General features: G+C 40.2%; 1 protein-coding gene across 1 annotated transcript in view; it reads right to left on the bottom strand.

Moving 5' to 3' along the window:
- Positions 1-14,834, bottom strand: part of NCKAP1L (NCK associated protein 1 like) — a 310,666-nt gene that overhangs the window by 90,291 nt on the left and 205,541 nt on the right. The window contains exon 27 of the mRNA XM_073561415.1: positions 76-169. Coding sequence (XP_073417516.1) covers positions 76-169 — 94 coding nt within the window. The remainder of the gene's footprint in view (positions 1-75; positions 170-14,834) is intronic.

Genomic DNA, 14,834 nt, shown 5'->3' with positions numbered 1-14,834 from the left:
TTTAACACTAGTGTGCAAAGCTCCCTTCTTAATGAATTGGGGCCTAAATGTTTATATAGACAGTTTTACGATTACCTGTTTTCATCTTTGACAAGGCTGCCACCAGGCTGGGATCAACATCACATGGGATACCTGCCGACGTTGCCAACTCAAATATACTGAGGGTGACCTGTGGGATGGAAGGCACCATTTTACTGACGTATACATGACATCTTATGCTCCGATGTCTCACTGTTTAATAAAGCAGCATTCATATTTCCAAAGTGGGAAACAAATAAATAAAATACAAATTGAAAAAATGCCCGGCCCCAGGGGGCTGCAAACTAATTACCTAGTGGTAACTGCTGTAGGCAGCTGGGGATGGAAAATCATACTGTGCTATTGTTTATGCTCAGTCATATAATAGGCTGGAATAACCCGAGAGTCAGTAAAACAGGTCAGTCATAATGTGCCACATGGGGTTATTTTTTTCCCACTGCCTAGTGGAAAATGAGTTCATTACTAGTAACCGCCAGCCCACATTTAATTACCAATTAATTCCTTACGAGTGTGTATTTGTTTCTTTGTCCCTAAAGCAGTGATTCTGCAGAGCTATGGCATAAAGGACAAAATAATGGAAATAAGTGAGTTTTCCAAGCAAATAGTTATTTTCTGTTCTAAATCCTGTAATAGTATTTTGTCCTGTTTTTCAAGTACGCGGGATCTAAAACAAAGCTACTTGCACTGCTGCAACAAAACAATACATTGAGCAAAAAGAGACATTGAATAAGGCTGGTTTCACATTAGCGTTTGTGTGCGCCTGCGCTATTTCTTTCCTTAAGATCCGCATGCGTCTTGCGTACCTATATTTGACATTGTGTACGCAGGGACATGCATTGTTTGTGGATGCGTCCCCGTGTGTGGTTTTGTCGTGCCCGCCAAACGCAACATGTTCTGACCTGCGTTTCATCATTTTCATTTTCATTTATATTTTGTGTGTGTGTGTTTTTATGTGGATTTTAATTGTTTTCTTTGTTTGTCCATTTAGTATATATACCGCTGTTGGCACTCTCCTTCTTTCACGGCTTCGTAGATTTCTTCATGTCTTCCATGGACCTTAAATGTCTGATTATTCCACTGGAGTCCTTCATCTCCCTTTTTTCCTTCGTGGGAATCTGGCAATTTATGTGCCCTTTATTTCATTGGAGTTCACTAGTTTTGTCCTTTTGGAATCCGTCAATAAGTCCGGATCATTATTATTATTTTTTTGTGTGTATTACTTGTTTTTGGTATATTTGATTTTTTTCATTAACATGAATTTATATGTGTTTCTTCAGGGTACTTGAGTATTTGAGTATATGCATATAATTTTGGATGTACACTATTACGCTCCTTTAATGGAGATAATCACTGTTTATATTATATTATCATTAATTTTATATTTTAGATTCACTTTCACTTTATTTATCACCTTTTTATAATTAAGGATTTAATGTAATATGTTTACACCATTTCATGTGTTTTCTATCAATTTTTATGAATTTACACCTTTTTATATTGTTTAAATAATATTTAATTACTTGTTTAATCAAATTAATTATAATATTAATATTTATAATGAGGTACACTTCCCCCTTTTTATCCTGCCATTCCTTAATTTATCACTACGCACTTTTATTTTACTTATTTAATAGGCAATTATTTATACTCATTTACCTTTATGCATATTTTATAGGTTCAAATCTAAATAGTGTCACCATTCAGCGTTATATGTTATTTCTGTATTTTTCCCCTCATTCCCTTTCATTCATATTATCCTGGCCATTCGGCCTGAGCGAGCGGCTAGCGCATGCGCAGATCAGGACAACCCTGTGACTTCCGGCCCCGCTCATTATGGTGATGTATAACGTGTCACGCATGCGTTCCAAGGCGCTGGGAACAGGGAGTCACCTTTTGTACAATGGAAGTCCAAGGGCCGACGCATGCGCTTTGATATACCGGATGCGCCGATGCTAACATCAACTGAACACACAGGTATTTAGAAATGGGCATGCCACATTTTAGCACACATGCCCCCTATTTGAGGAAGCCATTAGGGCGAAACGGTGCTGTCGGGGTTGCTGAGGGTATTCTTGGCCGGGACTGATACTTAAGTAAGTAACACATTTTTTACGTTTATGGGCAGCTGCCTATGACAAGGCTTATTTTGCACTCTGCACTTTGCGCATAATATTGTTTCTTCTGCACCCTGTCATGAGTATTTAATTCTTAATATGATGGTTTATATATTGCCACTTATATAAGTAACACGGCTTTTTCATGATTATGGGCAGCTACCTATGATAAGGTATATTTTGCACTTTGTACTTTGCGCATAATATTGTTTTTTTTATCACTTTGTCAGGGGCATTTACTTTTTACTACGATGATTCCTTTTGCACTAGGCACTTTTTTACAAACTCTAGGTAATCATATCTTGAGAATAGTGTTTATGAGATTAATGGTGCCACATTTTTTGTAGTCCCTGGTTCTTGTTTTATCCCCAGCATATGTCATTTGTGAAATTCCCTTGTTTTATTTTATTTTTATGATTAATAAATTGATATTTAATAGAACATTATTTCGCTTATGCCTCTTTTTCCCCTGCTACTTGCGGAGTGGATATGGTGTATCATTCTTGACTGGCCCAGCCAGAGCCCTGACCTAAACCCAATTGAGCATCTCTGGAGAGACCTGAAAATGACTGTCCACCAATGTTCACCATCCAACCTGACAGAACTGGAGAGGATCTGCAAAGAAGAATGGTAGAGGACCCCCAAATCCAGGTGTTGAAAACTTGTTGCATCATTCCCAAGAAGACTCATGGCTGTACTAGCTCAAAAGGTGCTTCTACTCAGTACTGAGCAAAGGGTCTGAATACTTATAACCATGTGATATTTCAGTTTTTCTTTTTAATAAATTTGCAAAAATTTCTACATTTCTGTTTTTTTAAGTCAAGATGGGGTGCAGAGTGTACATTAATGAGAAAAAAATTACATTTTTTGAACTTGCCAAATGGCTGCAATGAAACAAAGAGTGAAAAATTTAAAGGGGTCTGAATACTTTCCATACCAACTGTAATATGGTGAAGTGCTTCTAATCAGTGTAGGACTAGGAGAAATCAAACGCTGCGGTCTTCTGGCTCCTCTCTGTCGCGGTATACCTGTGACAGTACCCCCCTTCTACGAGGGACCTCCTGAACCTCAGAACCGGGTATATCAGGGTGTGCCATGTGAAAAGACCAGATCAGCCTGGCTACATGGACGTCAGACGCTGGTACCCACATCCTCTCTTCAGGGCTGTATCCCTTCCAGTGCAGGAGCAGGAGAAATCAGACGATGCAGTCTTCTAGCTCCTCTCGGTCATGGTAAACCCATAACACTTGCTTAATTTTGTGCTATTTAACTAACTATATCAATTTCAGAACATGTGAACGCCCCTCTAAACCTAAGGTGCGCAGTCAAAGCATAGAAAAGTTTAGATATGGATTTGACTAATCAAACCTCCCACTATGATATACAGAAGTAACATTTGTCATGCTGAGCTTTACCATAGGTTTATCACTATGTGACGGATGTACTATATACTTCCTTTGATTTCTGCAGTAGTTACTACACCATCTCAAAAGAGACTTCCAGCTCCAGGAGGAAGCTTGTTGATGTGTCCTGTCAGTTATTACTTAATACTCTCCCTATAAACTTGAGAAAAAAAGCTGCCAGTGCACATCTTCACTAGGGAACCTCTCCTCAAAGAAGCTCAGCATAAGGCAAGACAAGCTGTTTAGTATTCCTCCAAACTCTAGCCCTTGACAAGACATGTCTGCTATCTCTTAGTCACGTCAAGTTTTCTCTCAGTGCAACGCATCGCCAGGCATCACGCAGCATGGTATCACATAATGCAGACTCCACAGACCCAATCTGTATGATTTTTCTGACAAAAGATAGAGGTCTGGACACTACAACTGGACGCCCATTTCTTTCCTCTGCGGACAGCGTAAAATGTACTTTTATAGTTACAAACTTGGTAAGCGCCACCGCATGTTTTCTCTAATTGATGAATGTGCAATGATTGAAGTTCAAATGCTGACTTCTATTCGGGGCCTTTGCTACAACTGACTTTACACAATAAGTTCTGCTTAGCTTTTCAATTAGCTAAATGTCTATGCAAAAAAATGAAAAAGTTGTATAGCTTTGAAGGAAGTCAAGGATAATTTCCCCAAATATGTATTCTCGCAGTGTCTCGCTGTTTTTCCATTATCTCTTTACATCTTCACATTACTCATTGGAATAATTTTTCATCACATTATTTTTAAGACATTTCAGTGTCATCATCTAACTATTTGCTGATATTTTATAGTCAGATGCTGTGCTTCAGCCACACAATGCTTGTGATCGTGTTGTACAATAATTTGACCTTGGACAAGTTGCTTAAAATCTAATATCATTAAACAAAAAGGCATTTAATTGTATGTAGCGGTTAAACTGGATGTCCACCAGATCCCCTTTACATGATGGATCATGCACAACGCCATATTAGACCTGTTTCACATGTCATGATATTTCCGGTACCGGAAAAACAGTACCGGAGATGTTCGTGCTTGACTATTACTCCCATCAGCCTACATCTGCTGCTGCTAAGACACCTATCCATTACTAATCCAAAAGTTATCTTTACGCGCACAGTGTCCATTTCCCTGTACAATATTGATGTCATACAGGGAAATACTGTTCAACTCGGTTAGTTCACTGCAGATCACCGTAAGAATTTCTTTATTTCAAATAAAGGACTTTATTCTGGCTGTCTTTATCTACCATATAATTATAGGATTAGTAATGGATAGGTGTCTTATAGACAGTTCCGCCGCCATCCTGGTCAGGTCAAGGTCAGTCCGCCTATCTTTGGTTTTGGGGCGGCTATTTAATGTTGGCAGTACCTGGATTTAGTGTTGTGATACTTCCGTATACTTGGTTAGTGGTTGCTGACCCAGGTGACTCGTCCTTAAACGTGTGCCTCTGTGCTTATGTGCCTTGCTGTGTATGATTCGGTTTGTCCTCTGACTTCTGCCTCTGTATCCTGCTTTTATACTGCTCTGTCTCTCTTGGTAATCTGACCCCCTGGGTTGTTCCCGTTTACTCTTTGCCTTGTCCCTAGGTACTGCGCGTTCATCTGGCTTCTGACTCTCGTCTCTCCTTGACCACGTTTATTGTCTTCGCCCTGTGCTCTGCGTGCTCAGTGTCCTTCCCTGCACTCACGTGCGGTGGCTCTGCCCCCTGTTCATGTGATCGCTTAGTGCTAGGTCCTGTGCTCACGACACTAGTCTCAGGTCCTTGTGCACTGTGTGCCTTCTGCCTGCACTCCCTGTGCTCATTCATGTGCCCCCTGATAGTGCGCCCTAGGCAGTGCCAGTGACAACTTAGATGTCATTACATTTTGCATCAGAAAAAAAACAGCATTTACACTAAGTGTGAACGTGGCCTTAAAATTAATGAGTCATCAGAAAGTGACCAATTGTTTAAGTCACATTTTTTAAGAAAAAAAACACTGCAGTTGGGGGACAGACATTTATTCAAAGCCAGAAAACCCCTTGTACAGAATCTTTGTACTGGTTGTTGCATAAATATAAGTTTACGCTCACTTTATGGATCTGCAGAAAAATAGAGCTCCTAAAGCTACAAAATATATATACAGTATATATATTAAAAAAATTCTCAGCCCACGCAGTTTTGGTGTTAAAGGGTGAACATCCATTATAGGAAAATCAAAACAACTTGGCAAGGTCCTTGGTATCCTGAACTGTCACTTGACTGTTGTCACGATCCATTTTTGGATCTGTGGCAGATCTGGATTCTCACATATAAACTTTTTTCTTTTCTGGTCATCAGGGGTTAATGTCTGTTTTTCCCCCCAGTGGAGGTGCTGGTGCAGTGGTGCTTCAGCTGAATGCTGTTATCTGGTGCCTTACTCTGCTGTGCGGTGCATTGCAGCAGAGAAAGCTAATTGTGGTTTTTGTTACCCTGTTCCTTTTACTGTCTGTCTATCCTTACCTTGTGTTGTATTAGTGCAGGGCAAGCGAGAGCTAAGGTATTCTGCTCGGTGACAGGTTGAAAGAACCTATATAGGGATGCTAGTAAGAGCGGGGCACATCCTCAGGAGAGTGCAGGAGGTGTCCATTTCCCCACTCCCTATTGCAGGGCCCACCGTTGTAATTGTTTCCCGATGTTCCCTTGTTTGTTTTACTGTTTAGTGACCGACCGATTGTTGGGTCGTGTCACACAGGGCCAGTCACTTCGTGATAACTGTATTGTTCTAGACCATCAAGACTGCCAAGTCACCAAATCATTTTATTACAGACTTAAGGTTCTTAATATGGCAAAATGCATAACTTTGCAAAAGAAGTAACATGCAAATTGTAATTCAGCCACCAACAAAATAGAAGGTGGAATATGCTTATAAAGCTGTAAGGAGAAATAGTGGTATATTCCTACTTTATTATGTCAGCACTCAGTCAATGTGCATCTTATTAGGTTATTATTATATATTATTATGGCGCCATTTATTCAGTGGCGCTTTATGTGTGAAATGGGGTATACATAATAAAAAACAAGAACAATAATCTTGAACAAAACAAGTCACCGCCTGGTACAGGAGGAGAGAGGACCCTGCCCGCGAGGGCTCACAGTCTAAAAGGTAAATGAGTGTACAGTAGGTGAGTGTAGAGCTGGTCGTGCAGCGGTTTGGTGGTTACTGCAGGTTGTAGGCTTGTCGGAAGAGGAACGTCTTCAGGGTCCTATAATAATTGATGTGCTCCTAATGACTTACGTTAATGAATTAGTAAATCTACTTCTCCGATACCCAACGTGACTATCGCATATTCATTTTGTGAAGCCTTCCTAGACCTCGCTAATCTATAAGTCTACTTGATTGGTAACAGTTAATAATTCAAATCCTGAGTAATCCCTTGTCAATTTCATGGTTAATTTACAGGACTTCCTCTAAAATTTTTCCTTAATGACTACTGGGGAGACATTGAGCGATGTACGTAAAATATAACACTGTGGATGCTTCAGTAGCAAAATGTGCTCATAAATTGAAGAAAACATTAATCACAGATCTGTTCCCAATTCAAGCAAATACATTTTATGGGATTCTTAAAATGATATCACTTAAGTTGTAACTGAGGATAAGGTGAGGGGCACTGCATTTGGTACCTAAATTTTTGTAGGTCCTCAGTATTAGAAATATTGCTGAATCATTTGGACTCATCACCATACGTTCTGATTATCTACCATGCTGACAAAGGTCCTCATGTACTGTGGTGCCAGACTGACATATGTAGTCTTAAATATGGATACTTAGAAATATGCTGTATATTACATTGGTAATATACCCTTTCAAAAAACTTCTGCCTATAGTCTGTGTAAGCTTTGCTTATCCTGCATCCACATCAACAGAGCCTCTGTCAACGTAATAATAACATAGTAACATAGTAACATAGTTATTAAGGTTGAAGGGAGACTTTAAGTCCATCTAGTTCAACCCATATCCTATCCTAACTTGCCCTAACATGTTGATCCAGAGGAAGGCAAAAAAAAACCCATGTGGCAACAAGTAAGCTTCACATTGGGGAAAAAAATTCCTTCCCGACTCCACATACGGCAATCAGACTAGCTCCCTGGATCAACGCAATATTAAGGAAACTAGTGTATATACACTGTAATATTATACTTTTCAAGAAAGGCATCCAGTCCCTTCTTAAATTTTAGTAGGGAATCACTCATTACAACATCATATGGCAGAGAGTTCCATAGTCTCACTGCTCTTACAGTAAAGAATCTGCGTCTGTGAGTATGCTTAAACCTTCTTTCCTCCAGACGTAGAGGATGCCCCCTTGTCCCCGTCACAGGTCTAAGAGTAAAAAGATCATTAGAAAGGTCTTTGTACTGTCCCCGCTTATATTTATACATTGTAATAAGATCACCCCAAAGCCTTCGATTCTCCAAACTAAATAACCCCAAGTGTAATAACCTGTCTTGGTATTGCAGACCCCCTAGTTCCCTAATAACCTTGGTCGCTCTTCTCTGCACCTGTAATGTCCAAGTAGTGATGGCCCCGGGAGGGTAAGTGAAGCTCAATTTGGTTTTCTTACAAATAATAGAGATGATACACAGACATTTTCTGAAATGGGACAACTCCTTTAAGTCTAGTAGGGTCATATAAAAATGTAATTAAAATTTGACTGCTCATCATGGACTTTAGTTACAGGAATATTCTGGGACTTTAATATTAAAGATATAACTTTAGTATAAGGCCTCATTATCAGATTGGTGGGTTCTGACTCTCACCATCTCCTCTGATCAGCTGATGAAGTGGCACAGCACCATTCAGTGTGTAGTGGCTGTGAATGGTACTGCAAGCTCTCTACCGTACAAGTGAGGGTGCCATTTCCTGTGAGCTGAGGCACCTTCAATATTCTTATTGGTTATGCTGTGCAGAGTCAGAAGACCTATGAATCAGCTTTCAATAATAAAGTCCTAGAAAATCCTTTAGCAAACTATGTCATATAGTTTCATAATTTTCAAGGCTGCAGGTAGACTTAACGGGTATTCCCATCTCCAAGATCCTATCCCAATATGTAGTAGGTGTAATAATAATAATAATATTAGCAAATACCTTCATTTAGAATATAGTATAGTTCTTCAGATTTGCTATGTTACCAACCCCATGTGCAGGGCATTGCAGTAGCTTAGGTATCCATGGTGATGACACAGAGAGCTAACTAACAGTCACTATATGAGTGGTCATAATCATGGATACCTAAGCTACAGCAATGCCCTGCACATGAGGTAAGTGACAAAGTGAATCAGAAGAACTATACTACATTTCTAATTGGAGGTATTTGCTAGTATTATTAATATTACACCTACTACATATTGGGATAGGATCTTGGAGATGGAAATAACTCTTTAAGACCATCGAATTGAACATCTATTGCTCTAGATTTGCCCTGGGGCTGATCAGAGACTAGCAGGGGACCAGAGAAGTGTTGGCATGGAATTGTTTAGGTATTACTGCTTTGCATTATCAGATGTCTGTAAGTGAGATTTCTTGGGGCTAGAAGACCCTTTTAAAGTTATATATGTATATATTAAATATCTACATCAGTTTCTGTAACTCTTAAACTTGAGTGGAAAAACACTTTTATTGTCTTCTCCAATTAGAGGTGGCAGAGAGGGCCTTCGCCAGTGATAGCGTTGGTCTGGAAATCCCCATTGTCATTTTCGGTGACATGTTAACCTATCAAAAATACTATAGATACACTATAAATGTGCAAGTAAATCCACCTACTAGTGGCACTACAGTGGGAGACTGAGTTTAGACACTACTGTAAGTACTGTAAGTTGGACATTGAGCTTGATTTGGGCGCATGCTTACGTTTGGCACAGCATAAAGTTAGCTATATCCATTCCTTATTTCCAATGAGAAAATATAGTATTTATCTAAGAAACCTGACATCTACACCATGCTGATCTGCTCAATTACAGTTGTTATTTTTGCATGTAATTACTTAAGTGAATACAGAGAGAACATAATGATCATCCTGGCTTTACATTACATTAGTGGCTTTAATTGAGCTTGATGAATCTGGGCACTAAGTGGGCTGAGGTGCTCTTTACTCCATGTCAGTGGATACATAAGAACGCAATGCTCTCTCGTGGATGTACAAGAGATTACACGCTGGATAAAAAAAAAGTCTAAAGTGAAGGGGCCGGATATTGTAATGGAAAAGTGACAAATCTATATCTAAGGTCTATTCAGAAAAAGCATTTGAAGAAACTTCGCAAACCCTGATGCCTTTACTGAAGGAGTTGTTGATTCATTCTATGGTGTCTTTCACACAGTTTTTTGTAAAACCAAAAATCTTTATGTCTATTTTTTTACAAGGGTTGTTTGGGTTGGATAGAGGTTCTTATTTATGCATTCTTGATGAATATATTTTAGATATATTTTTTTCTAAAGAGAAGTTTCTGGGAAATGCATACAATAAAAATTATTCCTAGTTCATGCTATGCTTTCTAAATCCATCACTGACCCCTAAGGCTGTGTGCACACGCTGCGGATTTTGCTGCGGACCCGCAGCAGTTTCTGCTGCGGTGTACAGTACAATGATTCCCTATGGGAATCAAAAACCGCAGTGCAGACGGTGCGGAATTTTCCGCGCGGATTATCTGCGGTTTTCAATCCGCAGAAAGAATTGACATGTCAATTCTTTCTGCGGATTCTCCTGCGGTTTGCCATCTCCTCCATTGAGGAGATGAAAAACCGCAGGGCAAAACCGCAGAGCAATCCGCAGGTAAAACCGCAGGTCTTTTGACCTGCGGTTTCACCTGCGGATTGTACAAAATCCGCGCGGATGAATCCGCACCTTTTCCGCAGCGTGTGCACACAGCCTTAAACTTGAGTCAAAACATCAGAAAAGAAACACAGTTTGTGTTTCAATCTCATTTAACAACTGTCACTAGCAAAAACAAAACAAAACAAAAGGAAAATGCAACTAGAAAAAACCCTCGTATTAGCCTGGGTAGTGCATTCCAATCAATTAGGCGGATATTACTCCAGTGCGCCAGTCATTAATGAAGCACTTCTTCCATCAATATTTTTATTCTCTTAACATATTGCCATCATCATATTATATAGCACTGTGTACTTACAATTGCTCAATTTGCTTTTCTACTCAGATAATTTATCTGTTTTCCATTAGGTCTTTGACATTATGTGATTAAAAAAAGTCCTTCTTAGCTTTATGTAGAAACAGGAGGTCTATTTTCCCTTCATGAGTCACTGCAAAAGTTCTTGACATTGGGGAGGAGGGAACAGCTAGGTCAGGAGTTGAAGAGGGGAATGATTCATGAATGGAAAAAAAAAACTTCCTGTTTATGCACAGAGCAGGGAAAAGAGAATAATTACCTGAGTAGAAAGGCAAAACGAGCATTTGTAAGTACACAGTGCTATATAATATGATGACTGCAATATATTAAGAGAATAAAAAGGTTGATGGGAGGAGTGCTTCTTTAAGACTGGTATATCAAAGGCTAGTCTCAATGAATCAGGAAAATATGAAGGCAAAAACACTGGCACTACTATCACAGCCAAATCAGAAAAACTTGGGACGTGGAATTAAACAATAAAATTTGAGATAAACCAGGTCTTGCTGGTCATCGCATGAGGAGCAGAGACATGAACAAAGGAGCAATAGCTGTTTCGCGTGAATGCACGCTTTTTCTGGAATAGCTGGGAGTGGCGTGTATTCGCGCAAAACAGCTGTTGCTTGTTTGTTCATTACTCTGTTTCTCATGTACTGTCTTTAACCGTTACTCATATTTACCCATTTATTTTACAACACACATGCAAAAAAAAACAAAAACATTTTTATAGCATAAAAATGCAATGTTACACACTTTTCAATAGTTTATAACCAGGGGATTCCTTCAGCACCATACAAAGCCACTATGGGTTGTTCTACTACAGTAGTGATGTACCATGTTCCCGTTGCTTGGAGTATGCGTCTAAAGATGGCTTGGTCAGTCTCGCTTTTTCTCTACACTGTCTATTGCTATAGTCCTTTAATTAAGGAAAGAGAGCGCACTTAGGGTCGATTAAAGTGATATTTTGGGTGACAATGCACGGTTAGTGCACTCCCCTTTACAGGCTGTGAACAGTCACAACCCCTTGCAGAATGTAAAAGGAACCAGTGGTCGCTGCAGATACCAATGTCACAAAGGAGGAAAAAAAAGACCGGGGTTTTCAATGTATCCGCGCTGACCACACAAGGACAGGATTATTCTTCTTTTGTGGTCAGCTTTATTGTGCCGACACGTTTTGTGGCAAATCTGTCACTTCCTCAGGGCCAAAGAATTCTTTTGACTCTGAGGAAGTGGCAGATTTGCCACGAAACGCGTCGGCACAATAAAGCTTTGAAGAATAATCCTGTCCTTGTGTGGTCAGCGTGGATACATTGAAAAACCATGTCTTTTTTTTTTACTCCTTTGTGACATATAGTCCTTTAAAGCACAAGCTTTGAGTCTAGAATGGTTTTCACCCGTCAGTCGTATAACTCCACATCCAATTTTCAGGTACTCAGCCTCCTACTGCTCCGTCAGATCTCATCATTTTTCTCCTTGTCTTTTCACTGCTGCTTGTGACATAAATATATTAAAGCTGTTCGCCAGGGCTGAGCGACACAGACAATGTGCTAATATCCCTACTATTGCACTGTAAGAGTGGACGTTACTTCTGCACATATGGCATGTTCCAATAACTAATGGGCATTCAGCAAACATTAGAGACCAAGCGCACATGTTTATAGCGCCGATAAGTCACTGCTGGCTGCGGGCACAGAGCTCAGTATGGAAAACACATTTTTGCATCCCATTTGGAAGTACTGATTATGACAACAGCAGGTGGCTCAGTGCACAAAACTAAACTACAATCCCCATTATGAATAAATAGACTAGAAGAGGTGAGCGCATTTTATGATGGTCTAATATGCATTTATGAGCTGACCAGATTGTTAGACGCATCAAAGTACAGCAGTTTTATTGCAAATGTTCTATTAAGCCTGACACTAGAGTAAATGCCTTTGATTCATGGCATAAATATTCTCATTTTATTACCAGGCAATCGATGGTGAACAATGAATAATGAGAAAGTCAGCATTTATTGGTTAATTGGTCATCACCAGCCCGATTCCTCACAACAGTTTAGATTTTCGGGCAGAATTTTAATGAATGTTTCCCATAGTTGTATATCATAGGACACATTGATTCCTGATCTACCTAGGTCCAATTATTATTTCTTTTTCAACAGCATATTCAGAGATATCATGCTCATTATAATAGAATGCAGGCTGCTGCAAATAACAGTGTGGCAGACACTCATGTTTATGTCTTAAAGCTGCCATTGCCAGCCTCTCTGCTACAGTCAAAGGGTCAGCTAGCCAGTTTGAAAACATGGGTGGATATATCATTGGTGCAACCTGGGCAGATGTAAGGGTGATGGACTGTGCTATCACATTCCTGCCACTGAAGACACCAATCATGTCATGTGTATTGCGTCATGCATCTTTGTATATATTGTATCAGGTGAATTGTACTGCATCTTGGTGTTTACCTGTGTAATGTATAGCATGTGATAAGTATTGTTAATATATTATGCATAACATGTAGTGTAGGGAAGTTCTGCCCAGCAATAGACAGCAGGGTCAGAAGTAGTTACGTTTTGATACTAGCCCACAGGGGGGAGGGCTTAGTGATAGGGACAGGATTGTGCTTACTGAATAGAGTTAGATAGAGTATGAAAAGTGACAAGTGCGCAGTGCTGCCAAGGGTTGATCCACAGCAAGAAGAGACTGGAGCGAGGAATAGTGAGATCCTAAAGAGAGTTACTGACGAGACTGAGAGACCTTCCAAAAGGTGATATCAGATAAGGCGAAAAGTCACGAGAATCCTGAAAGCTTGCATTAGGTAACGGACCTATAGAGGACTGAGAGCATGAGACTAGTTGCGGTCTCGAGCAGTAGATCTAGGGCGTCCATAGAGGAATTGCTGAGTGATTGGAGAGAAGGTCTCTGATAAGACTGTGGCCAAGAAACTGAGCTGTGGCGACGTAGAGATGAAACAGATAAGCTGCAGAGCCCTGGAGTAGGCTACAGAGGAAGGCTACCGTGGGAGTGAAAAGGCTTCTTACTGTTTTGGAAAGGTGCTTAAAGGAGTTGTTCAACTTGGACATCTTATTCTCATTCCGCTCAAAACAATAAAGCTTATACTCACCTCCTGTGCTGGTGTCCTTCCTGCAGTGTTGGCACTAGTACTCCCTGGGCTTCGGTGCTGTTGAAGTGACATGTGACGCAGGTGCACAATCAGCGTTGGTGTCACTGTCTCCTCCTTCGGACAAACCAAACTTGAAGAGCTAGTCCGATCTCTGTTTTTCTCTTCATATTCGATTTGTCTGAAGGTGAAGACTGTGACGCCTGTGATGATTGGGCGATGGTGTCATGTGTTACAACACTGCACGGTAGCCCCAGGAAAGCAAATGCCTTCACCGTGGGAATGGCTCTGGCACGGGAGGTGAGTATAGGCTTTATTATTTTAAGGGGCCAAAGATTTTGATCAAGAAGGGGTTGTCCTAGTAGTGGACAACCCAAGACTGTATACATACCCCTTATGAAGTTCAGTAAAGTCTCCATGTTTGGATAGAAGTCTCCTTTATTAATCTGTGGAATTCATGGTCCTGGCCAACCAGCATTATTGGCTAAAGGCGGCCTGCATGGGCGTAAGACCCACACAACAATAACACCGAAACCCAGCCACGACCCACTCTTTAATGTAGTATGCCGGGGCGTGACAGAAGACGACGAGTTTTCACTTGCAAATGGCCTATAAATTGCTCCTATACAGTGGCCCTTTTCGGTCTATGTATGCTCCCGGTGCTAAGCCTTTGGCATTTATTTAGACCAGTTGAGCCTACACCTTGCCTAAGCAAAAAGAAGTTTTGAATCATACTTGTTAAGAAGTTTACTTCACGGGGTCAGCCCTTCAATGGGTGAGCGGCAGGTGACAGCAAAAGGGGACAATTCTTATATAAAGGGCATGATTAAATATTTTTTCATATCCCTTTTAATAATATTAGTATTATAATGAAAACCCTGCCCAGACCCAATAAATATATTCAGAGTCTCTATCGATAACAAACCCCTAAAATGATTTCAAGCTTTAGAGCCTGAAAACAGATGCCATAATAAATTTAAGCACCCCATATAA

This window comes from Dendrobates tinctorius, unplaced genomic scaffold (genome assembly GCF_039654945.1).
Source record: "Dendrobates tinctorius isolate UK_male_01 unplaced genomic scaffold, ASM3965494v1 ptg000319l, whole genome shotgun sequence".
Taxonomy (NCBI): Eukaryota; Metazoa; Chordata; class Amphibia; order Anura; family Dendrobatidae; genus Dendrobates; species Dendrobates tinctorius.
Note: the sequence above shows the minus strand (reverse complement) of the source record. Positions and strands in the feature narration are given on the sequence as shown.